This window comes from Aythya ferina (genome assembly GCF_964211825.1).
Source record: "Aythya ferina genome assembly, chromosome: 16".
Lineage (NCBI taxonomy): Eukaryota > Metazoa > Chordata > Aves > Anseriformes > Anatidae > Aythya > Aythya ferina.
Window position 1 is genome coordinate 5125395 of NC_140315.1, and position 27890 is coordinate 5153284.

General features: G+C 38.1%; 1 protein-coding gene across 5 annotated transcripts in view; it reads right to left on the reverse strand.

Annotated features, from left to right (window-relative positions):
* GNAS (GNAS complex locus) overlaps positions 1-27890 on the reverse strand; it is a 150725-nt gene that overhangs the window by 59990 nt on the left and 62845 nt on the right. For all 5 annotated transcript variants that reach the window (XM_084538571.1, XM_084538572.1, XM_084538573.1 and 2 more), the window contains 2 exons: positions 389-443; positions 185-304 (listed from right to left, as the gene is read on the reverse strand). In XM_084538571.1, coding sequence (XP_084394697.1) covers positions 185-304; positions 389-443 — 175 coding nt within the window. The remainder of the gene's footprint in view (positions 1-184; positions 305-388; positions 444-27890) is intronic.

Consider the following 27890-nt stretch of genomic DNA (forward strand, 5'->3'; position numbering starts at 1 on the left):
AGCCTGAATATTTTAGCCATGTTGCTATACACTTTATTTGATTAGCACTGACCAAAGACAGCTACTGTAGTAATTCCCAAAGACCAGATCTTTTTTTTTTTTTTGTAAATATTTACTACAGTGCAGTGAAAAATAATCATTTGTAAAAAAGCATGACTGCAGCCAATTAGAATTATTTACTTACCGGTGGGAAATCAAAGTCTATCTGGTTAGCTAAATTTAAGATGTAGTCGATTCGAAACTGGTTCTCTGGATTGGCTAGTTCAACTGGAGGTGCCAAATTGCCCATTGCTGTCACTATTGTCTGCAGAGAAAAAAAAAGTAAAATTATTGCAGAGTATGTCTACAGAGCTAATCTTGAATAGTTAGTAATAGCTTGAAAGATTACCTCTATAGCTTCTTTAATATTGTTCTTAATATCCTGAATTTTCATTTTCTTCTCCCTGTAATAATAATAATAAAAAAAACATACTAAATTTATAGGCCATACAAACAGAATATCTGTCTGAAATAGAACATGAAAAGTGTTCTATCAAAGCTATATTGTTAATACTGAATAAACCACTCTCAGTACTGTACACTTTTGTAGATATATTTGATTAAATATCTCATACCTTTTCTGCTTAAACAGCAAACATCTATTTGTCTCAAAAAGTCAATATTCAATTATGCTTAAATAAAAACTTACTGCAGTCTTTGACTGGAACTGAGATATTCTACAAAATCAAATTCTGATTTATTTTAATGAAAAATAATAGAAATACCTGAAAGTTATTTAGCAAACATAAATTGGAAACAAGGAAACAAATAGAAAAAAAAAAAGAGTAAGTTATTAAAAGTAAAAACAAATGAAAGCAGACCAAAGCGCTGTGAGTTAAAAAAAAAAAATAAAGCATAAAAATGATGTCGTATCAGAAAAAGCTAGAGCAGAGAACTCGACACAGACATTCAAACAATTTGGACGTAAAATCTGAAATCAATAGTGAAGGGCTAATTCAAATATGTAAAATTAACTACAAGCACTAAAGTAGGCTAGAAAACCATTCTGAATGCTGTATGTGCACAGTATCATACAGGATTAACTGCAGCCAAATTAAAACGTGTAATGGGCTCAAGCAAACTATTGCCTCCAGTCTATCTGTAAGGTATTTTATTGCATGGCATTTGCAATTCTGACAATAGTTATTTTCAATGCTCAATAGTGCAATCAAATGAAATGCCTGATCAAACGTTTAGTATAACCAAGAATTAGCTTTCTAAAGGTATAACTAGCACTGAGTCTGTAAACTGTAACTTAGTTGTAAAGCACCATGACAAAACTTTTACATTATTAATTTCTTGCTATACATAATATAAAATCACTGCTTTGAGGTAAACCAAGTTAGCCAAGTAATTACCAAAAAAAAAAACACCCTAAATTGTCTAAGTGACCTTTTAATCTTCATAAAACTGTTTTACAAAACATTTTAATTACCTGAATATTTATACCAACTGTTTCTAATATTTTTCACTTTGAGAACTAACATTTTCCAGAACAGTATCCCAAAGACCTGAAGCTACCAACACTATGCTTTCTTTTTTATTCTTTACAAGGTAGTGCTCACACTTTCAATTTACAGACTACAGCTTGAAAATTCGCAATTTCATTAGTTAACTAACTCCTCATATTGTACATGCTTTACATTATGTTTCCTCTCCATAAATATTCACAAGCACCAAAACGAAACTGAAAGCACATTCACCAATGAAGAATGCAGAAGAACAGCAGAAAAAAAAAGTACTGCCTAAACAACAAGGCAGACACGGACATCCAAGAGAGTGGAAATTTTGGTTATCAAATGAAAGATTAATATAACTTTTGTAAAAGACAGGGTCAATGAAAACAACACCGTGCCAGCTGCATGCCACTCTGCCTTTCAGACGCGGGCTTGCAGGATCATACTACACATTCTACCGCTGCGAAAGCACGATTGCAATGCAAGTCCTGTCTTACAGACAGAAAGCAAACAGCAGCATCAAATCATCTCGTTCTGGATGACTTAGCTGTACTAGAGAACATGTATGAATCAGCAGCCAAGCCCTACCGAACAGAAATACGATTATCTTTAAATATCGGCTCCTCGTCACTGACCACAACGTGTATTCTCAAAGCTTTGGGGCAGGTCAAGGAAGGTCAGCGAAGGTTGATGCAGAAAGACAACAAAATCATCAATAGTTGGATGTAAATTCTTGGTTTCACTGGAATTCTTGGTCTACCCTACAGACCACCTTATTCCTCCTATTCTCTATCTGAAGACTACCAGTTTTTTGCTTCGGGGATTTGGCACTGCCGATGGGAACAAGGCAAAGAGCCAGGAGAGGCCAGAAGCAGTGAACAAATGAAAATAAATAAGACAGGAAAAAAGAGGAGAAACTGAGGCTTTTTCACCCTCTTCCTTCCCATCTTCAGTCCTTTCTCCTACCCCAGGACTTACAAAACTCTTCATTTCACAAACCCAGGCTTACAGTGGGTATAGCTTTTGATTAGTGCACATATGGTTGCAAAAAGCTGCTGTTTTTAAAAATGATGTTCCTTTAATTAAAAAAACAAAACCCAAACCAAAACAAAAGCATAAATAACGCTATGAAAGCAGGAAATGTTTATCATTGACACTGTAAGCAATTTGGCTTGATTTTGCCTTCAGTTTTCAGCTGAACATGATGAACACATGCAGAGATTCTGTCCCACTGAGATCAAAAGGACAACTGATATGTCCAAAGTGAAGGAAGATACTAGCATTTTTAAAGGATTAAGGAAAAAACTAATATTCCGATATTTTGCTTTGTTTTGGAACATCAGGAAGGAACACACGTATAGAAAGTCGTCTCATTTCTGTGTCAACTGTAGTTAGATTTTTTTCCCCTAGAATTCTCTTGGATAACTTCCTCAAAGCTTTAGCTAAGTGCAAATTCCCATTCTTCCAAGTAATACAAAAAATGCAGTATTTTTATTAAAAGTTTTTGTCAAACTTTTATATTTACACCTCTTCACAGAGCCTCGCGCTCACAGCAGCACCGTAAAGTGATGATGAATACAGAGCGTGGTACAGCTCCAGCAGTTAACAAGCTGCTTGCCAGCCATCACCATCTTTATACCAAGAATACTCATAGTTCCTATTTCTGGTTTTGTTGCCATGGCCCTATAGCATGCCCAGTAAACAAGGAATCTTATTACACAGCAAGGGATGTATCATGTCGTTTTGTGTTTTGTAATGTTTACTAAGCATAAATTTTCCATGACAATGGGATACCTTATTCTGCTGAAACCCAGCATGTCCATCAATCATTCATCTAACAGCCTACCTACACCTGTGACTTTTCTTAATAATAATAATAATAAAAAAAAGGCTGTATGTGAAGAAGATATTAGCCAGGGACTAATGAAGCTAAGCTAATAAAAGCCAACCACCACCTCCGCTGTCCTTTCACACTAAGGTAGCACCTTAAAATTTCCAGAAGGAATTGAACTGGATTTTCCCCAACCACAAAAACCCAACATTCATCTTAGAAACGGATTCTTGCTTTTTCCTTTCTTATTCCCGGGTGCTGGCACACAATGGCGAAAACTAGGAGAGAAAAAAGCTGCTCTCCCCAGTGTGCTTCTCTGGAACAGCCTGAATAGATGTGAAATGCCACCGCGCTATCACGCCTAATGAGCTCCCGATGGCTCTGCAGGCCTGGTCTGTATCTGTAGATGCCACGGGTTAATAAGGTCAGATTTTTAATCTTGTTTAAAACTTTTGCTTAGGTTGCGTCGGGGAGGCCAAACAAAGCATTAAACTCTATTAGTTGAGGATTATAAGAAAAATCTCAAATCCTGCTGTTTTCAATATTTAAATGGGCCAAAGGAAAGCTGCACATAGCTTTCAGGAAAACTAATAAAGTCTATTTTAGGAACTATAAAAAAAGATGACATTTTAATACAAGTAACATGAAATTAGAATGACATAAAAGGTCAGGAAAATCAAATATTCCTTGAAAACAAACCTAATCAGTGTTTAGTGAAGAACAATTCCACCTGTGGCTGAGCTTTACTATTTAAATGACAGCATTTTTAGTCAGACCATCAGATCTCATGCAATGAAAACATTACCAAACAGGTTATCAGAAAGCAAACTGAATTAGTTTTAATGTTCCTGTCTGATTTAACTTCAGATAATAACAACTGCCCTTATTTAGAACTTAGAAAAAATATCTAAAGATTTTAAAAGTACTTGCCAGGAAACCAAGAATTCACCTCATGGGTAGAAAAGGAAACAAAATAACAATAAGGTGAAATGAATGGTTGAAGCAAAAACATGCCTTTTTTTTCTTAAAGACAAAATTAATCACAGATCTTGTGACCCCATTATGTCATTTATCTAAATTCCTTTAAAAAGAAGAACTTTGGATGTCTTCATTGCTACTGACAGGTTAAGAAGCTGTACACACACCTTGCTGCAAACTTCTACTGCACAGAGTTCTGACAAGATGGAAAACAAAAATATAAAGAACTACCTAATTTAAATCAGAATGTAGTAATTTATTTTTTTTTTCCACCAGCAAAAGAAATAGTTATGAACAAAAATGAGGGGATATATTTCTTCAAACCCCACAAACTTACAGTAAGGTAGCTGGAAAAAAAAATCCAAAGCCTGTAGGACAACAAAAGTTATTTTTTTCCTTTAGAAGGAAAAAAAAGAAAAAACATCGTTATCATTTTAAGACACACCAATTACCTATGTTAATGAGAAAATCATCACTTTCCTCCAAAATCCAGGGATTATATAGGAAACTCCACAGTTTAAACACCTGAATATTTTGTGAAGCATGCATTCGGCATAAATAAAGATAAAGACCACTGTGAAGAGGTGAATTTAATGCTGCAGGATACATGATTTGAGTGAAACCAAAAAGACTTTGATCAGATAATATGCAACAAAAAACGGCTTTTAATGAGGGTAAATTATGATTGCCAATTAATCACACCATGAACAAGGCCTAAAAAAGGAACCTACCCTGCGACACGAGTACTTGAGGCTTTACAATATGAATACAAAATATTTGAACGCTCTTTGCATACTGACGATATAAACGCTAAACAGTCAGTTTTGAAAAATGTCATTTCTTCCTCAGTTTGTCTTTTAAAACATTGTTTTGTGTGTGCTGCGTAAGCATAACAAGTAACACCAAGCAATGGTTTGCAGTTTGCATGCCTTCCTCCTGCACAAAGCAGCCTGCCTGCAGTCCCACAGAGCATCCAACAGCACGGACAGAGCGCACGGGGTGACACGAGGACTCCTGCTTAAAACGACTGGCTTTTTACTGTGTAACAATCCACGTGCTTTAAAAATAGATCTTTATCCACATCTTTGACACAGCTCATGGATTTCATAAACATGACAAAATAATCGTTTACTACACCTTCAAGAGGTCAGTAAAAACGCCTATAGCTCTACCTGGCCAGCTACCTCAGAGAAGCAGAGCAGCGCAGCCGAGATCTGCCAGCACAAGGCCACAAGCAAAGAAATTCAATTAAGAGTTTGCTACCAATCCACACTACAAAAATTCTGCGGTTACTTCACAGTTCAACAGTAAGACAAACTTGGTGTAGCAGCCTGGGTTATTTCTAGCAGAACAACATGACAATTACCTCCAAATATAACAGCTAGAACAGCAAACCGGGCAGAGGCCAAGCTGGGGGCACTTGAAAACAGGGGGAGAGGGGGAAAATCAGGTGCCTAGGGTATCCAAGGTGAAGCTGAAATAATTCATCTTAGACCTATGGCAAAACACCAGTTTACAGACAGACCTACCAAAATGCAAGAACAAAACCCACTGAGTATCTTCTGCAAATCAAATGCATCATGTATATGAGAGCACAGAGACAGCTCAGTAACTCTCTGGTTCTTGCAGCTCAAGATTGGAAAGGACGAGCACACAATGGACCGTGGGGTAGGATGCTACCAGCAGCAGCAGGATGCTACCACTCACCTCCGGCACTGTGGAGATGCTTGGTTGGACTGCTCCGAAATCCTGGCTAACAACAGAGCGTACCACCGGGCTACCAAAGGTGATTTACAAGCAAACAAGCCAAGAAGACATTAGGATAGCCTGTTTGCTTTCACTGTAAACAGTATCTTTAGGACAAAGGAAAATGCAACAGGTTGAATAATTTGATCAAGATATATTTTGATCTAAAGACACAGTTAGAATTATGTTGCACAGATCTAATTGTGACTTTCACACACACACAATGCAACATACACAACAGACAATGCATACTGGGCTTCCACAAGTTCTCCTTTAAGTGTTGGGAACAGCACTACAAACCACTTTGCCTCTGCTTGTTTTGGTACAATACAATATTTATTTTCATGAGGCACATGCACATCTTAATATGTGGCCGTTAATAGACGAACATGAGAAATACAAGAGCAAACAGACACCGTCTATTTCTGGAATGACAGAATCATTCTCTAAGTTACAAAGCAAGAAACACAAATTACTGAAGCATTAATAAAAAACACATCACAGCTGTCACAATAAAAGTTACTGTCAAGAAATAAACTTAAAAAGCAGAAATGTGAAAGCAGAAATTAGGCTGCTTTTGAACATTATTTACGCTGAAGTGGTAGGGTACTAGGGGCGTGACCTGTTTATTTTCTTAGGGAACACTGCCATAACGAAATGCCTACAAAACTCAATAAAGGCATCTCTAAATATAAACCTAACCCCTACTGTTAGGTTTGTTTTACCTGTGCTCATTGCACTATCCTAGGCGTAAAGGTTAACAGGTAACTTCACTCTGCCTCCATGGCCATCTAATAGGCAGCCTGGCTGCGGGCAGGTCTGGCCTCTGAAGCATGTTCAAGGACCCTCCAGGATGGCTGCATGCCAGGTGACAGCTCTGTCCCCAGGGGCCACTTGGCCAGGAAGAGCTGGAGTGCACCCGGGGCACGTCACACACCCAGGGGGAGGTGGCACAGGGGGCACAGGGATGCTGTTCTGGCTCTAAGCCACTTTGGGGCTCCCCTTGGGCTTTGCAAATTCCTCCCTAAAACCAGCTGAACTGGCTCTCCAGTCCCTTTATACCTGTAAGTGGCACCAGACCAGCACAGACCCAATATTAAGAAGCATAATTCTACTTATGCTGCTCCATTTACCTCAGCTAATTAACTCGCAATAGTTTAGGTAAAGAATGAAAACAGAAGTGTTCACAAAGAGCTCTGTGATGGAGGAGATTGACAAAGACCCTTTAATTCATACTGTGCAATTAAACACCTGTGTAAATTGCAGACTGGATTTCTAGTTCTTCAGGCACGCACACAAAGGATATCACACCACTCCACTTTCCTTGCTCTAAGTACAGATAATTAGGCATATTAGAATAAAAGATGTCCTTAAAAGTTTAGCATTCTCTCTCAAGATACTTGAGATAATAATTAACAGGGCTGGAAGTTTCAAACTATCTTGTGATTCGTTTCTGGTACCGAAGGACCAGACCTGCAGGAATAGGAGATTCAAGTCAAACCTGCTGAATCATCTTGCCTTGTACAACTCACTGCGATAACCGCTCGCTGTCAGGAAGCGCTGAAGACACTTTCCTTTTTTTTGGCACTGTGAATGAGGTCATTATTAACAGAAAGAAAAAAAAAAGGAAGCATATAGATCAGCAATCACCTTTAAAACATTTATGTCTGACTGTGGCAGCACGGAGGTACAGCACACGACCCCTCTCCCTGCGTGCTCTCTCCACTGGTCCAAGCTGGCCCATAGACGGCTCGTACAGCCAGCCCTCGCTGCACACTAAGGACTCTGGAATTACTTGGCTGGTCTGTCGATCTCTTCCTCATTTACAGAAAAAATACTGCCGTGTGAGTATGTACTGACTATATACCACGGTATGCACGGATCAACAGCACCTTCTGCTGAAGCTGGGATGTTGGCTATGCCGTGCATCACTTCATTCTCGGTACCGCAGGGACTTTGCTTTGGAACACGGGCTGGTACCAGCAGCATTACCGGGGTCTTGTTCTTGCAGCACTTCCAAATTGTTTTAATTGTTAAAGATCCATTTGACAAGCTCCCTGTGAATTTCATGCATTCTGCCACCATTTTGTAAATGTCTAGTGACTTCTTCAACTAGGGCTGGGTATGAAGCTTCCCAAAGAGGGCAATCACGTCCCAGAGCTCCTCAGGGCTTCACATACAAGTCTGAGACGAATAACTCTTCTACCAACCAATGACTTCACTGCTACTTTAAACTAAAAAAAAAATAATACACGGCCGGCTAAGTGCCAATATTAAATGGAAAGAAGCCCTAAAATAAAATGGCTGGAACACTGGGTGCCAAACAAGTATACACACAGGCCAGCCCAAACCTGATGCAGAGCAGTAGGGAAGACAACAATTACACAGGTGGAAGATGGTCAGCCAAGAAAAAAAAGTTGTGTTTTTTTTTTTTTTTAAATTATTATTATTATTTTTTTTAATTTTATTTTTTAAAGCAATTATGATTTTCCATTACCATCTGAAACACTTCAGCATTTGATATTGCAGACAGGAGAATTGGAAGGTGCAAAAGCCAAGGCTTTTATCCCCAAACCCTGCAGGTTAGCAGCTAACAAAGGGACGTCAGAAGGACAACCGCACAGCAGAAACAGGAAAAGGGAAAGGTTCAAAGTCATACAGTGTGGTAACCTCTCAGAAACACAGCAAATTTTATAAAACCTGATTCTGCAGGTTTCTACAAGCACTTACTGTAATTTTTATATGAATTACTTACTTTTATTCTTATTTAACATTTCAAATCCATTAATATAATTAAAGGCCACAAAAATATGCAAAGAGCTTCCAATGTGATAACAGTTTTTCCAATTTCACTGACAGAATAACTGACACAGCTAGTTTGGGGCTTAGCAGGACATACACCCTGTTGTCAGAAAACAGGTGTGCAATCAAGATTTGCTAGTGTAACATCAGGGAGAAAAATGTCCCAATATTCAAATGCACATGTGCTCATAAAGACACGTTTATGTGCAATCTAACCACGAAAATTCATAGAGATACATCTCATAGGGGCAAATACAAAGAGTCACTGAGCCATCTGATCAGGAACAGTTATCAACAGGCACCTGCTGTCACCAAAAACTGACCTTAGATTTTGGTGAGATGTTAGTGTTAAATGATTTGTTCATCACGTGTTTCTCACGGCCGTGCTAGACTGCTTTCACTGAAATCAGCTATTTGCTTTTCAGCTGTAAAGCTGGAATTCTGACAAAATTCTGAATCAAGGAAGGCTTCCTCAGGATGAGGCACTGTCAGGTACATGCAGCTTTAATTACAAGCCTTGAAGAGTTGCCTCAATGCTTACTATCGCAGTGTTATCAAGAGAAACTAGAACTGCCCGTAGTGATTTCAGCTTTTGGGAAGTTCGTGTTCACAGTCATTCTTAACAGTATGATACGCAGCTCTTTTCTCTCATAAGCTTTTAAATATGTCATATCTAAACAGTGATTTTTGTTATAGAATTTATTAAAAATTGAATTCCATTAGAACACTAGAATGGTGAAGCACATTATAGATGTTTTAAGTGTTTTCATGTAAACAAACTTATTAGCAGGACATTCCTACTGAAATCCTCAAAAAAAAAAAAAAGTGAAGCTTCTCAAATACTGTTAGATTGTATGAGTTATGGTTGTACCTTTATAGCTCCAGGCAGCATATGAATTTACTATGACTGTGCATGTAAACTGCATTTTTAGAATATGGGCTAATTAAATATTGGAACAAGCAGATCTGAAAATGTGTCCCTTAAAGTTCCAGACTCACAGTGAGGCAGGTGTAACAAAGCAAGGTGCTGACAACTTTGGCTCTAATCCATCAAAGCACTTAAGCACATGTTTAATTTTAAGCACATGAGTAATTCTATCAACTTTAATAGGGCTACTCATGGTTTAAGTACTACGATGGATGGGGGCCAGAATGCGCAGAACCTTTAAGAATGCTGCATGGCCCATGTTATAGGAAGAAAAAATGGCATTCTTCCACCGAACAATTAAGTTATAAAAGCTTTGGAAGCAAAATTTACCGTAAGTTGAGCACAGCTCTCTTTATGTAAATACAGAGATGTGAGTTACTCTGCAGCCTTTGAAGACACAACATGATGCAGGTTCTCCTAAGCACGATGTCCACGTATCTTTAGTTTACCATTCTTTTCCTTTACAGCTCTGCCTTAGGGCCATATGCCACCTATGCCTACCATACTGTGCTTTACAGTTAAGAAGTCTGATGTAGAAAAGATCGATAAATTAGCTACTAGTTATGCTTCTTTTCTGACATAAGATCCTACTAGATGTGGTTTGAAAACAGTAGCACTCCAGCCTTTCAAACATAAACTTGCCTGCGCAGACACAGGTGTGAGAGTTTCAGCAGTCACTGGCTGAACCATTTGGCATCTCCTCTGTATTAGCAGTCACTCTGTATATTCAGAGCTTTCATGAACATACAGCATGTGGCAAATTCAGATCTTTTAAGTAAAAATGAGATTTCTTTAAACCTAAATACTTTGTACAGTCAGTGTTAAGAATATTTAAAAAACAAAAACACCTGTTCTTCAAACTTCTACTAGGACGACCTCTGTAGATCAGAGCTGACTTACTTGATCTCTAAATAAGTCACTAGAAAATTCTGGATCTCACTTTAGCTGAATATGGCTCTAAAATTGTTACCAAGCTTTAAAAAACAGTTTTCTAAAATAGGAAGAGAATGGAACAACCTGAAAAATCCTTTACAGACATTTTCCAGGAGGTCAGATCACTAAATGGTAAAACAGAAGAGGACACGAGTTTCCTCCCCACACTCATAACGCAAGTCAGAGAAGTTTCACAAGCTTTTTGCTTATATAGCCAAAACATCCCAAACGTACAGTGAATTTTAACAGCATCTATTTTAACATCAAATTATATCTGCTCTCAAAGGTGGATAAGGGAACGTAGGCAGGGAGACGATGTTTCCAAACAGCAATACTAAACAATTATGATAAAAATACACTTTTCTACAAAAACTACTCCAGAGGTCAAAGCATCATACCAGGCTCCTATATACCAGATTCCAACAAGCCAACCAACCAAAACTCTACTCCTACACCCCCCAAATACAAAAAAAAACAAACAAAAATAAAAAAAATATAAAATAAAAATAAACAGCTTCACCCTCCTGAGTGAATTCTTCAACAACACACACAACTCCTAACTAAAGTCTTCTCTGTTACTAGTTAACACGTCCAATGCTTCTAAGACATCCTCCAGTCTGTAAAATGAGGAATTGTGTTTCATTTTGTGAACACCACTGTTTGTGGTCTCACAGCATCCAGTACCTTGTTGATTAATCAGACCCTGTTTCTGCTCCAAACTGGAATTTGAAGCAGTTTCTTCCTTATACAAGAGGGTTTTAAAATGATTTTTCCCAAGTCTCAATCACTGAAAAAATGATCTTCCCTTACTCGTCACACAAGTGTCAGTGAGCAGGTAACCCCTAACAGAGCAAGCCTACTAGCCTATTAGAAACACCCAGCTCCTCTACCCCTAACCACTGAGGTTTGTTCTTAAAGCCCACATGACGCCTCACACACTCATGTTTATAAAGGACAGCTTGTTAAGGCTGCACTCGCATAACTTGTTCACTTTTACATAGTAAGGAGCAACTATATCATGACAAGAGACAATGAGAATTAAATCAGCACAAGAACTTCGTTACATTAAAAGAGCACTTGCAGCACAAAATCAAGCCCCCTGCATACACAGTTCCAAAAACCCAACTGCTTTGCTATTTGCACAGCATCTCCCGTATCACTCATGTTACTGTTACCTTTTTGCAGAGACAAGACCACCAAAACTCAAAGACTGCACAAGACACAGGCTTCACTGCTCAGCAGAGCTGGGTTGTGCTTCAAGCAGCTCTGACAGTGCGGTACTGCTGGGGACCGGGGGGCTGAACGGGACCTACAACAGGGGGTCTAGCTGGGAAAGTCCAGCACAAGTCTATCCTATACAGCTAAGGGTCATTAATATACTTCATGCTGCCTTCAAGATAAGGGAAAAAGGTGTATTTTACATCTGTTATGTGAACAACTGAACTATTCATGTCTCCTACAAAATCCCATGGAAACTTTTGTGCTCATTAGTCTGGAACAAAGAAGTCAAGGCAGCATATTCTCTGCTGATATAAGAGGCAGTGAGCTTTAAAATCTGATTTCTGATATTTTAAAATCTCCTATAAGCAACATCTCTGCCTCCTGAAAGTGTAAAACTACAGGAGGAAAAGATCACTTCAAGTAAGAATTTATGATCTTAGGATAGACAGGCTTCTAAGTACATCCAAATTTAATTCATACAGCTTTTTTTAGTACCGGTTACTTCTGATGGTCTGGATTTTTTTTTTTCTGGATAAGTTATGTAAGTGCCTCTATTTTTTCCTTAAAGCACAGACATGGGAAAATACTTTTGCAATACTTATTTGTCTATGTAATTGCAATCAGAGCACAAAAAGGCAGCTAACCCAAATGGAACAGAGCTCTGCTGATTTCCATTCAGCAACAGAGGCCTAGAAAAATAGGGCACAGAAATCTACCGAGTGCTAGCCACCTCTGCAGCTGCCCATTTGCAGCCAGCAGCACCACTGGTGTTGCCTGAAGGGTTATGGCAGCACCATGGCTGGGGCTCACTGGTAGGGCCGGGGAGGTGCCAGGTGCTGCCAGCCCCTTGCTGGGGCATCAGGAGGCTCTGAGCTGCAACAACCTTGCTATCAGGTTATTTATAGGAAAGATACCAGAGAAAAGTAGAAGCAGGTAAAATTTATAGACTGCAACCTCCTTTCAGAACATGCTGTACCTCTCCTTTGTAGCTGTACTTTACTTTTCACCTTAATAAATAATCAAAGACAAAAAATGCCCGTTTGTAATTCAAAGGAAGTCCCCAGCTGCAGCTGAGCACGGCTGCACTATGCTGTGCACAACTCACTGCAGGCTCTTTAGCTGCTACTAATGTTTTAGTCCAATTGCATATTTTGAATTATTTCTATCTGTATCTTTAGGTGACTGAAGTGCCTTAGCCCAGAACAAGCAAAGACTCACTCCGTAAGTGAAATGAACAAGCCCCAAACCTCAACACATACGATCAACCATGAGAAAAAAAAAAGCCAAACAAAAATGTGATCAAATTGGTCCTCTCCCTGGAGTTTAAGATTATATTCTTTTTTGTACCTAGACTGGCAGGTAACGCTAACGATTGAATGAAAATCAAATACATAAATGGTTTCCGACAGCAGCATAAAGGTTTTTTTGAAAGCAGATTAGCAAGAGGTTTGGCCCAGAGCGCAACTCCTATCAGGCACCAGCTGCCTGGGAAGTATCATGCCGATACCTATAATCGTATTGAATACAGAATGAAAGCTTCTCATTTCTTTTCCAGTTATTAAAAGTTTTGCACTACCAGAAGTCAAGATGGTACAAGAAAAATATTTGTATAAATAAATGATTTAAATATTACCAGGCAACAACAACAAAAATACCCTCACTTCCTTCCAAGCACTGAGGCAGTCATCACCACGGTAAGCCCCGTAGTGAAATCCTTCAGCCAGTGCCAGTGAGCATCGTTTGGGGCGAGCAGTTTCACCTACCAGTTCTTCTTCCCTGCCCAACTTTAGGAGATACTGTCAACTAAAGGACATCAAAAGCATGTACTTTATTTCTAGCAATCTCAGGCTTTATTTACAGAAAAGTCAGGAGTCTATATTTTAAAGAGTGCAAATTTCTGGACTGCTACTTCTGAAATATTTTTGCTGCAAAGTCAGTCCACTTACAGCTGTACCACAGGTGAACTGACAAAATGGCAAGTTAACAACTCCCGTACATTTAACAAAGCAGGACAAAATTTCCTTTATTACAGAGGAGTTGTAGAAATGAAGCTGAAAACGTGATACTCACTTCCCTTACCTCAATATTATATTTCCCATTCTGCCCATTCATTTGAACTGCGTAGTAAGAGAACAATACTTTCACAATTCAATTTTACAGTTCCTTAATTGTGTCACAGCAAACTATTTTTAGTTACAAAAGCTTAAGTGGATGTGTACTGCGGCACACACAGTACGTAACCGGTTCGGGCACACAGTTAGGACTGACTCCTGAACAAACAGATGGGTAGATACTGAGAAAAACTCACTTCTCAAATTCCTCCCTCGTCTGTCTTACAAAATCCACTTCTGTGCCAGGCATTTGAATCTTACAAGACCATACTTTCCAAGCAATTTTATTCTATTTAATATTTATTTATTTTTAAGTTGGCAGAGCAGCTTTTCCACACAAGTTTCCCCTTACGCAGATTACTTCCCAACAAACATCAAGAAGCTGAGCCTTCCCTTCTCGTGTAATTATTTATACTCAAACTGAGCAGAGCATCTTTAACCCGACTCACTGACTGTTCAGTCCCTTTTAAGCAAACCTAAGCACGAGGTATAAAACTAGAGAAGACTTGAACAACTGCTCAGCTTAACAAATAGAAAACAAAGACCACCAAAATTAAAGTTTGAAATACTGATATGAAAAAAATGTCAGGTAAAATGCAACTTTTTTGTTTTTAAATCCACTTTGAAAGTTCTGTTTCTAAAAGCTGAGAATATCACCCACAAGCCGTAGATGCTGAATGAGATGGTGCTAGAAGGTGCTGTAAGTGCCTGCAAACCCAGGAGCCCAACTGAAAGACTCCTGTCCCGAGCAATCTACCACCATTCCTGGACTTCCAGGGAACCCGCCCTTTAGTACCAGGAAGGTTCATTTAACTCACGATGTTTCAGACAAACATTGTGGATCCAGATTAGCCTTCTCCAATGAAACACAAATTAACTGGAAAAATTCCAAACCACGCTTGCTGAGAAGTCTGGAAGTCACAAGAGAGGCAGTGAAGAAAGTTTCACTTTATTGTACTCAACATCTACACATATTTGGACTCAACTAGTATGAAGAATGACCTTTTACTATGTTTAAAATTGGAAATTAATTATACCTGAATAAGCACATTTATTATCGTTTCCCTGGATAAAAGGGAAGTTATACTGCTGTAATTTAAGTCAAACTATGACAATGGCACAATTATCATGTCTTGGCCCTGACCTGACATTTCTAAATGGTAACCAAAAAAAAAAAAAAAAAAGAAAAAAAAAGAAAAAAAGATATAGTTCGTACAGACAGTATGTAATAAATTAGAATGTTAGGACAAAAGAGCTATGTGAGATATAATTTGCTGATACTTGGCACATCACATAGAATATATAGCGCTCTACTGTAATTGTCCAATTACTTTCACAACATAGGGTCCCTTAAATATTAATAATACTATTTGAATGAGAAACTTATACACAGCTGAAGAAAATAACATCAGGAGAATGTATATACTGCTTGAAGTTATTACATTGCAAATTACTTAAACAGAATTACTTGGGCATAATTATTGAACCAGCTACTACTTTTGCTGCAACAAAAACATACCCAAAGTGCTGAGAAACCGGAGTTAAGTTGGCCCTATCTGAATGTGATTGCCCTCGGTGGCATTCCAGCCAATGCAGAGGTATTAACCAGGCAGCACAACTGATCTGCAACATTTGCATTCTATTCACAGACAATGACATGGAAAAAAATTAAATAAAATAAAGGCAACACATGAAACTTTAAAGGAGAAAGAAGATTTGCTAAGATAATTCAAGCATTAGTCTTTTTACTTCACATTACAGGGGAAACTGAACTGAAAAACATATAGAATGTGACACCTTCAAAACTTGTTATGAATCTTAGAGTTTCTAAAGCACCAGTGGCAGAACCTGGCAACAGACACAAACGGGAAGCAGTGTGAATCTTTCCCTTACGTTTTTTCCCTAACCTTCTGAAGTGCCATTTCTGAGACACGATATGGACTATGCAAACCATCCACTTAATGGAGCATAGCATGGATTCTTAGAAATTCTCCTTCTGGAGCTTTGAGCAGACTGAGATGTTTTTGCCACTACGTTAGAGAAAATGTCTGCTTAGTACCACATATTTGATTAAAAGAATTAAATATAATTTGGGGGTGATCATCAATATCTGCAAAATTCTGAAACATGCTCTTTATTAGATATATAAACTGTACTACATAAGCCGTTTCTACACTTACATAAGAGACACTGCTTCTCAGTTAAGCAGTACGACCCAAGATAGGGTGGTGAGGGCAAGAGAGAAGGAAAAAAAAGAGTGAAGAAATACAGTATGTCCCCCGCCTTTCTTTTTTAAAAAGAAAGGACTTACCTTAGTAAAGAGCAAAAACCTTTGTCCTTGGCTTGCACCTTTATATATATATATATATGTATATATGACCAATACCAGCTGCCTATCTTGTCAGGGATGCTGCTCACCTCAGTTGTTACAGCAACACAGTGAAGCTCACTGACACATTTCTTCCTCTGTTTGTCAACTTTCTGAGACAGCAGCTCTCAAACTTTTTTTTTGCTTCTTCCTATTTCTGTTTTAAGAATGAGCTGGAATGTACCTGGGGGGAGGTACATCATTAGAGTTGCTGTAAAGCAGTGGGAAAACAAGAAAAGAAGAATAAGCCCTACTTTACTGATTGCTAACAAAGCAAGAAAGAAAAGGCCCTCCTCTGAAATGTTCATTATAGACATAATAATAACATCTCTTTTTCAAGTTTAACAGAAAGAGAAGCCAAGTTTATTCCCACAAGCTCTTTTCAACACATGCAAGCAATATACAGAAAAGCTGTATGAATCTACTACCTGGAAATCAGATAACTGTATCAATCCACCTAGAGCATAACGATACTCACTGGCATCTCCTTACATGCTTTCATACAAAGGTTAAGCAAGACTTCTCAGGAGTTTAGACCTCCTACAGAATGTAACGTCGCTGACTGCATATATAGTGTGCTCCAAATGCATTTATGAAACATTCAAGTCATGTATTTTAGCAGGTTATTAATATCTTGTGTTGGCAGTGGAAGGATACATTTCTCTAAAAACACAAATCGTGTAAACCTAGTCATAAAAATGTTTATGACTATTTGATTTTTTTTTAAAGCACTGTACCGACAAGAGCTAGCCAATCTTCAACCTTTCCTAAGAGGTAGATTAAGTATTAAAGTACATCCAAGGTGTGGCATCGTATCAGCGTACCCTTGGTGGCAATTACACTATTAGAGCAAATTCTCTGTCAGCTTCATTGCTCAAAACTACAAGCCTACAACAATGCTTTAATTTTACAAAGCAATCTGAGGGAAAAATCTTGGTGGACAACTTACAGTTTGAGTTGTGTAACGATATATAAAGTCATTTTGGGAAAAAAAGTTTTAAAATAACCATTTTTACACTACATAATTATGCAATGTGTAAGGTATGAAGGCAGTGACAGCATTTGTCTCTAACACTATGCTTCAGAGAATAATTCAAATACTTGCCTGACTTAACTTTGTATTTAGCATTTCTCCATGAACAATCAATAAAAAAGGAGAGGGGGAGAAAAAGTAACTGGGTAGTAATTTCACCACAAGCAACCAACATTCAGATCCAGCATTAATATTCAGGAAATGCCCCAAGTCTGTCATTAATAATTAAGCATCGCCACACCCAGGAATATTTTACTACATATCTGCATCGACATCATGAGATCCAAACTTCAAAGATAATTGCATGCCATTTCAAAGATCGTCTCAGAATTAAGGGACACTGGCTACAGTAGCATGTATAAAACCCACTCCATGCCAAGGCAACAGACAACTGAAGCTGAAAAGCTGGACTCTTAACAACTTCCAATGCCTCAACAGTTTGAAGACGTGGTAGGACATTTCTGAATCTAAGCAATCACCTTCTGCAAGACTGAGGAAGAAATGCGTTTCTGAAGTTAGAAAATGTAAACCTTCAACCAAGTCTTTACACTTACTGAGAATCAATCTTTTATTATTCACCTCACTTACCATCATACATCCACTACACAGCTTTCCAAACTCTTCACAGCCGCACTCCCGAGCTTGCACAACCCAGCTCTCGGCGAACATTAAGCACACACAAACTGCTTTAGGAATCGATCAATCCACCAGAGCAGCGATCAAAACCACACCTTGACACCCAGCATCGCACAGGAGACCCATGAGAAAATCCAGGTGAGTATCATCCACCCACAACACAAATGCTTTGAAGCACAAGCTAAGGGAGGTCGGAAGGGCATCCCACTGGTCCTGCTGCTGCTCTCCTGCACAGCTCTGGCTTGGCCCCGTACATAAGAGGTGCTCTGGATGCTCATCTCTGACTGTGCTTATGCACAGCTCACCTCTGCAGTACATAAGCTGCTGCCGAGTCCTGAAACAAGGCCATGGCGCAGTCCTAAATAGGCCTTTTCTGAATGGAGATTTATTTGGGTCTTCCATCTGCACCGGTGTGCACTGAACAACTGCATTCACATGCACCAACTGCAATGGATCCTACAAGTTGTCTTCCAAGAAATCTAAATTCCCTACATTTCCTCAACAGAGCTACAGAATTCAGAAGTCCTGTGACATGTACACACTATTCCACTTTTATAATATTGTTAAATGAAGCTTCTTAAAAGCTTCTTTAAAAAAACAAAAAACACTAATCCAAGCACAACAGATTTCAATGATGAAACGCTTATCATTTTACACAGTATTATTATTTTCAATGTACTGAAGAAAAACCTGAACTAAGTCATGTATTTACTTTAATTTTGCAAAACACCATTAACTTTTGTGACAAAGATGTTTGCTACAAAGTAACTGGGTGTCCTTTTTTGTTGAAACAAAATCTAGGCAGAAAGAGACAAGCAAACCGTGAATGCTAGCAAATCAGATGACACGTTTGCTTGAACCAAAGTTTAAGGCACGGCAGTCCCAGTTAGTACCACTGCATGTACAACTACTAAACAAGGGGTTAACACACAATATGCAGCAGTTAATTCTCACAGATAACAATAGTTGGAGTTCAATAAATTGGGAGGTGGATTATAGCGTGGCTTTATTACCACCTCCAACACGTTTACTGATGTGCTTATTACCGTTTTTATAGCGTACTGCTCTTGAGCAACCAGTTTATAATATTTACCCTTTTAAAACTAGGTATACAGAGAATACATACATATATAAAAGGGTAACCAAGTTTACATGGCAATACTGATGCAGCAGCTAATACATCACATATGTAGAGTAATTACACACATCTTGTGCAGACAAACCTACTTAGAAGCCTAGAGGCAAAAGGCAGCTGCCAAAATTCATGCTTTTCATGCGTTAAAAAAAAAAAAAAAGCATCAACTAGGACCGGTCTTTTTCTCTTAGAGGATTAAGATAAAAATACCACCACCAAAACAGTTTGTTTATACACATCACACACACACACACTCCTTTTCTATCTGTAAATTACCTCTATTAACTGCAGCATGTCAAAAGAAATTTCAGTCCAACACAAACAAACCTTACGCACTGAACACAGTGAAAATATCACATACACTGGAACGTTTTTTTCATTACGTTTTAAACATTTCCTAGTGTATTTCTTTTGTATGCCTTCATTAATTCAATTTATCCTTTAACCTAGAATTATCTAGTATTGTTTTTAGCCCACACATGAAAAGCACCAAGTAACCTATCACCAGCTGACTCAAATTTACTGCGACTGCAGTTGGTGGGTAATGTACCACCCACCTCGTGTAAGGCAAAAACAGCTCTTCTCAGGCATGCACTCACTTGGGTCTGTGATGCAGACAATTAACATACAGATTATAATTCCAAATATATATGTCCTCTCAATGACAGCTTCAAGTATCAAACTCCCTTGAAAACATCTCGCACTCCTACGGAAGCAGGAGAGCAGGAAGTTGCCTTGCAACAATAAGCTGTGAATTTGCACGCCGAGTGTTCATTTGTTGTGTTTATCTGCATCACACAGCGAAAATGCCTCCTATACTGCACTGATTCATCGTGTTCATTTCATCCTGAGCGATGGCGAAATGGAAGCCTCTTGACAAAAACACCTAAGTGGACATTCAGTGTGTAAACACAGACTTGGCACAAAATACCCTGCATATAAAAGCCTCCCTATGCACAAAGCATGTCTGACATGTTTTTTTCTTCCTTGGACAATTAATGTGCAATTCAGAATACATCCTCATTTGCATATAAATAAAACCAGGAACTTGATATCCCATCATTTCTGATTCATTTGCAGCACATCCCTTTTTACTACTGTCATCCAGAAGTGGAACAAGCCTGTTTCTAAGACCAGCACCTTCAGGAAAAAAAACAACAAAAAGTGGGAGGCAAAGCATTAATGCCTGTGACTGGGACGAACAGTCTTCTGGACAAAACTTGTGGGATAACTTAACTTGCTGTTGTGTGTGATAACGGTATGCAACTCAGTAATTCCAGACTGTGTCTAAGGAAAATTGGGCGTTCACAATGTCAGAATCTGCTTTAAAAACAGTTAGAATTACTGCTTTTTAGGAGTTACTTACAGAATTAAAAATGACCTTTCTGTACAGGCAATGGTATTCTGATCTGAACTCAAATTAAGGAAATCTTAATCCAAGCACATTCTAACTTTTTCGCATCCTCAACAATGTTTTTATAATCTGTCTGTGTGTAATACATATAGTTTTCTTTTTGAATGGAACTGAATCTATCATGCAAACTTAAAAATCCAAAACCAGCATCATTTTTGCAAGTCAGATTTCATGTTCATTGTCATACCCTTGGCTATGGCAGCTTGTCTGCTGCTCAGATCACATTTCAAGTAAGAGACAGAATATAAAAATAAGCTCTATTTATTGCTCTATAAGCAATATATGTAAGCAATAAGCATTGCAGCATTATCAAGTAATAGAAGACCTAAGCACAATCTATCATACTTCTTGTTTGGAAGGCCTTCTAGGTGATAAATATTTTAATGAAATTCAATACACTGTAGGTGCATCAGCATGAAGTGAATGGATGGTGATGTCTATGTATCAGCAAACACATGAACAAAAATATTCCAAAACCTTTCAGTTAATTTGCAGTCCAACTAGATAGAAACACTTAAAGTCAATATAGGTCAGAAAAATAAATCCATATACCAAACTACCTCCAGTCCTCGTGGGACTAAACTCTGCCCTGTGCTCTGTGAAGCATAAACATAATTGTACTTCACTCACTGAAAGGAAAAAAAAAATTCTTTATTTAATAATCTTGTGATTATTAAGAAGTGCTTTCAAAATTAAAAAAAAAAAAAAACACTGCTTGAGCCCTAAATATTATTAGCTTTTTCAGAACATCAGCTCCGAACTTGCCACTCCCCATTTCCTTCTCTCATAACTCTCTTCATTCATGTCATCAGACAGCATCTTATTTTCAGCAACAACTACTCACTTTTTTTTCTTTTTTTTTTTTTAATGCTGCTGGATGTGCAGAACTACTGTTGAGGTTGCTTGGCAACTAGTGAGATGCATCAGAGAGATAAGGTCCAGAATGAATGGAATTGAAGGGAACTATATTTGGTTTCATTAAGAGATACTAATGCACTCAAACCGTACCAATTTGAATTTTCCACAATAAGGTGAAATTTTGCTATTTCTTTCAAAACACAGAGTCTCACTAAATCCATTAAGCCAGCTCCTCAGGGACATCTATGTCTGCCTATATGGAAGATGACTTTTACCTGTGTGAGGGGCTTGGTACAGCAAGGAACACTGACATATAGTAAAAACATTTGGGAAACTTTTAGCCCAGAGAGGATAACTGCATATTTCAGACTGCCTTTCAGTGTACCAAAGGCAGCAGTGCTTCTCCATATACTTTAAAATCAAGTTGAAATTTCAAATGAAACAATTTTGACCTGAAGGTCCCAATTTTTTCCGTGCTATGCACAAGTAACGAGCAAGAAATCAGATGATACTGAGCACCCAAGACTCCTACAATGGCAGAAAACCAATTAGAAAAAGTAGGCCCAAAGGAGGTCAAAAAAGCTTTATGCAGCAGGCAGTGGAAATACCCCAAATACACAATTCCTAGTGAAAGAGTGTCTTTCTTATCTCAAACTCTTCAATGAATTTTCTCTGGATCACGTGATCTTCCAACATCACCTCTGATCCTGTCTGATCTTTGATAGGCTTTGTGTTTTCCAAGGCCAGAACAGCCACCAGGAGCAGGCACACTTGTGGCAGAAAAGCTGCATCTCCATACACTGGACATAAACTGATATAAGTCAGTTTAAAAATACTGACTTATGTTTCTCTAAGAGAGCTCAAGCAAAGCTTTCTCATCCAAACAAATTATTTCAATTAATGTATCTCTACTGATAAGGAGCTAAATCTCACTCTTACCTTTTTTTTTTTTTTTTTTGGTAGCTTTCTCACATAGCAGTACTTCTACATGTAAATGAAATCACGTATAAACATCCTGCTTATGAACCCTGTACAATTCCTGGGGTCCTTCTTTTAAACCCTCCCCAGTAGTTTCACATCCTTCATATAGTGCAGACATAGGATATACCATTTTAATAACATTCTTATCAGTGTTGAGGTCCACTTTATTACTCATGCTTCACTTTTCCCTTTTTTATACATCCAAGCCTACATTTGTCTTTTTGCCACAAGAAAGCAAACTCCCCTAACTAACTAATTGACTTCCAAGGCCTTTTCCAATTTTACAGATACAATCTACATTCTGACTCCTGTGAGACTGTCTTGCATTCAGCTGTATTAAAACAAATTTATGAAGTACAACTTTTAAACATGTTATTCAGATCACCCTATAAAGAGTAACCTGACCTTCCCAGTGTTAACTACAGCCACTTTGCAGGGAGGGGTTTTAGACTGAATCAGACCAACAATCTAAGGAATGACTTTATATACTTAACCAGTAGTTCCCTGGAGGCTTTCCAAGCAGTGGTCCCCCTCACTGCCTCTACTAACCACCGTGCTGAGATCTATCAGTAAGCCAGCTTTTAAATTGCTCTAATATATACATTGGTAATTCCACACAATTAATTTTTTAAAATTAAAATATAATGTGATCGCGCCAAATGGCAGAAAAAAAAAGCACTGATATCAAACAAGTTGATTTTAATCAATCGGATCTATCACCTTCCTGAAGAGGCAGAGGTCGATTCAACATCTCACTAGGTATACAGCTATGCTACTAATGACATTCTCCCTATACACCCTGGTTGTAAGAAACCATCATAATTTAAAGAAAAAAACAGTAAACCTGCCCATAGTTGATACCAAGCATTTATGTACTCTCTTACTTCAAGGAACAGAACCACTTCCCTTTTTCTAAGAATTATAAGGAATTTAACAGTAGTGTTTCCCATAGTTTCTTGCACAGTTCCTTTGGGATTCTTGTCCATTATTTATTCTTGTTTTGAAAATTTCTATATTCTAACAGATGCTCCTGATACTTGCCTTTGTCACAAATTCTAAAACTTCCTTTTCTATTTTCAGCATTGCATAGGATGGATACATCCTCCTTTTTTGTTTGTAAGGAGGAAAACATTTTTGCCCTCTCTACACAACTATGCATGATTTTACTTTCTGCATTCAGTAATAAACCTGTGTTCAAACAAACTATTAGAAGTAAAACTTTTCATATTGTTTTGATATTGTCCTATGGGTTTTTTCCAAAACTATCAGAAGGGAACCTACGATTTAGAGGTCTCAGTTGGTTCCAGCTAACTCCAGAGAGAAGTAATGTACGATTTGACATGTAAAACTTTATTCTAAGACCAAATTGGTATAACATTCCTTTTCTGTCTAAGGGAGATAAACCTATGTAGGCCTCACTTTTGTAAAAATAATATGTGCATATTAAATGTTACATATGGACATCATCTACCACTGTCACTTGCATCTACTTCCCCTTCTCTTTCCCTGCTACCCTCCCTCTCTCAGACAACTCTAGGTTTCTGAAGTCTGAAAAAAATGTGGAAAAAACAGCTAACTAGTACACTGCCTTTTTTTTTTTTGGTAAAAGATCCTAGGTTTGTACAAAATAATCAGAAATGCTTTAGCAAACTCAGTCTTTTTTTTTTATACTCTCTTCTAACACTTTACGTTTTAATGCTAGCAAAAAGATATTGAGGTAACAGGACACTATGAAGTTCTCCCGTGATAAACATAAGGAAAGTAAACATATGATTGCATAAGATGCAATTACATAAAATGAAGACTGTCCAATTAGGTGAAGGCAAAACAGAGAGGCAGTACGGGGCATCCTGAATTCCCAATGGCTCCCTGAAACTAGAGTCTAGTGACATAGCTCACTCCCAGTTTCAATTCAAAAAAACTAAATGGCAAAATAATTACGCTTGCTATTTTTATGTACATGATTGTATTATCTCCAGTTATAAACTGTATTTTTATCTATAACGTTCAGTTAAGCAGAACGTGTTCCTCTGAGTAACTATTTTGAAACAGTATTAAGCATTTTTACATACCAGAAGTAAGAAGTTGCATCTAATTTACAGGCATATATTGCAGTAGGCTTCAAAACCACTACTGAAAATTTAATAACTTCCTACTCCATAGAAATTTAACGACAACAACAAAAAAATCCCATAAAGCAGATCTTCCAGTAAGTTGCATAACAAGGCTGCCATAAATTACAATGAAACAAAATAGCAAAAACATTTAACTTAAAATCCTTACTGACACTGACCTCCGAAAGTGCAGGTGAGGACAGCGGATGGGGGGCTGGCTCTTCCTGAGCTGCCCGCAGCCCGGGGCTGGTGCAGCCGCCTGCATCAGGGTGTTACTGGCACCCTGAGAGCCCCTCGTACTTCGGGGAGCGTTTCTTCTCCCCCTTTTCTCATCCATTTAATGAGAAAAACATTTCCTCAGCTTCGCGCTGTGCGTAGTTTTTTCTCATGAAAAATACAGTGCTGTTGTTATATTCTCATTTCAGAGAACTAAAACGATGAAGTAAAATGTACAAAATATTTTTTTTCAGCAAATGGCTATGTCCTTGTGATAATGATCTTTTCCTTATTAAAAAAAAAATTAAAAAAATTCCCACTGTAAGCTTTCACCTTTATCTTAAATGGTCTTAAACCATGAAAGCAATACAATATATTCAAAGCCATGCCAATCACTGTTACGCAATTAAAATTCTTGAAATGAAAGTTTTAATTTTTCCACAGCAATGACAGTAACTCAAATTTAGCTAGCATATTTATTTTTAAGTTAAGTTACCAGGGTTCAAAACAGATATTCCCCGGTTTGGTGTATTTACTGTTCTTAGTGTCCCACTACACATTTTTTTGCCTAATAAAAAATAAAAATTAAAAACCAAACAAGATACGAGCAAGGTGTCCTTTCTCATTACAAAGTTGAGGAGGAAACCTGCTTCGCTAATACTGGCTTCCTTTCAGCATTTCGTGTAACATAAATGTTAGTATTAATTAGAAATAATCATAGTAAAGCAGAATTATAATATCTTAACCTGAAGGAAACAAAACGGTATCTACGCACATAGAGCTGCAGACAAGCCTGGAGTATTTAAATCACAGTGATTAAGACGGCAATAGGAAATCCCTCAGCTAGCTGTTAAGTTGCCATTCAAGGCTAGATGTAACACCTACTGGGACTGCAGCGCACCTCAGAAGGAAATACTGCACACCTCTGCCTGCTCCATTAGTTCAGCACTCCTGGGAGGCTAGAAGGGTGCAGCTGGGAGAGATGATTATTTTCTGGTGCCTTAACTAAAAAGACAAGTGAACACAATGACTTATTAAACAGCCCTTTGGAGAATATAGTCAGCAACAAGTAGCTAATAGACACTGTCACAAGCCTTCTCATACTTCTGTAATAACAAACATCTTAAAACAGAACGCCTCATCGTGACATTCCCCTACTACATTCCTAAAAAAGCAGGTAATTTTGTCCCTTAGCTGTCAAGAGCGTACCTTGATGCATTGTTTTTTCTACGTAACCAAGCTCTTCCGTAAATAATTCTAATTAACTATTTGTTTACATTACAGTACACTTGTAGAAATAACGTTTAAAAGCTGGTGCTACACCTGCACTATTTTCTAAATACTCTTGAATCTCAATTTCTTAGTAAATCTAATTGTCAGATAGAGGGCATATTATTTTTGATACTTAAGGATTAAAGTTACAGAAAAAAAATCCCTCATCAGTGGAAATTCCTTCATTTCAACTTGAGAGCTTTGAACAACCATGGTTGGGGTGAACAACTTATGTATCTCAGTTCTTCATCAGAGATGAGACTTGGGCAGCTCTAATATACAAATGCACGATGCATGCCTGCTGGATTATACTTCAGACTATTAGCTATGTCTGCCTTCATCTAGCACTCTGGAAGGACGTTTACAAAATCGTAGCAGAAGTGTTTTTTAGCTGTTTTCTCTCAGTCCCTCTGACACAGTTGTCCAATTTCAACCAGGTTTGACAGAGTTGCTGTTGCAGAAATTAATTTCCCATAGTGGAAATCAGAGGCTGAGTAGAGGAGAGACCAAAATTAGAGCTCCAACAAAGGAAAGCAGGACAAGTGCATGCAGTTCTAAACAAGCCACAGCACATGCTGACTTCCGTCCAGGTAGCAGAAAACAGAAAAAAAAATAAAAAGAATATAAAGGACAGGATGATCCAAGAGTATTTAAGGACCAGTGTTGCAGAGAACATCAGGGACATAGATTAGAACAAGGACTGTATCAGTTGGAGAAAACAGGAGATACCATGACAGCTACGGTACCACAGGGAGAACTGCTGACTGCGACTATTGCAGAAAAGATTTGGGAGAAACAGAACATGTTATAGAAATCAGACTGAGCTCAGAGCCCACTACCCACAGAACAGTTTATTTTCTGCTTTGAAGAGGTTGAAGAGAAACTGCAAGCTTTGTAAACAGCCAATGGAGGGGTTACTTTATTTTTTTAAACCAAAACTAATGGGTAAAATCCCACAGCTACCATCAAAAGTCAACTTCTCCCAGATCCATTCACAATGTTTCCCACTTAGTTAAGTCCTAAACTCTCTTCTTTCTCTTTTGCTTCTCAGATTACATCACCCATGCTTATTCCACTCTTCATACTCATTACTGTCCAAACTCACTAAAACCAACTATATGGCTCTCTACGCTATGTTGATAGCTGCCCATGCATATTTAAAAAGTTTTTGTCAAATCTAAACCTCAAAACAAATAAAGCCACTGCTGTATTTTTGGCCAGTCCCTTTACATGCCAAATCATGTATGAAGGATTCAGTTCTTAATTATAGTATTTACTCACTGTTGGTACAGTCTTGACTTTTGACAAAACTCACTCACACAACTGTGTCAGTTCTTAGGACAAGACCTAAAATAGACTGAACTACATATCCTCCGCCCCTCTCTGCCCACACCTTAACGTTACGGTCCATAGCACAAATTTCTATCAAAACCAGTAACTACTCATTCAGCTGGACCAGAACTTTGCGTGGTCTGGGCAGACGTGTACACACAACTTTTCCAGCACGGTGACACCCCATCTGGGTCCTGGAGCAGGAGCTGAGAATGAAATGCTCTAAATCTGCAGAAGCCTCCTGACATCCATTGTGATGCAAAAAAAAAAATACATACCAAGCCTCCTCCCAGTTTTTCAGTGATACTCAAACAAACAAAAAAAATACATATTTTTTATTGCTAGTAGGGTTAAAATACAGTAAAGTCTGTTTCTTGGCAAGAAACTGATGTGACTACTCTAAAAACATAGTATTGGTACACAAATCTAAGTGAACTGTAAAAATAGGGCAACAATGCTCGTGTATACAAACTAACATTAGCCAT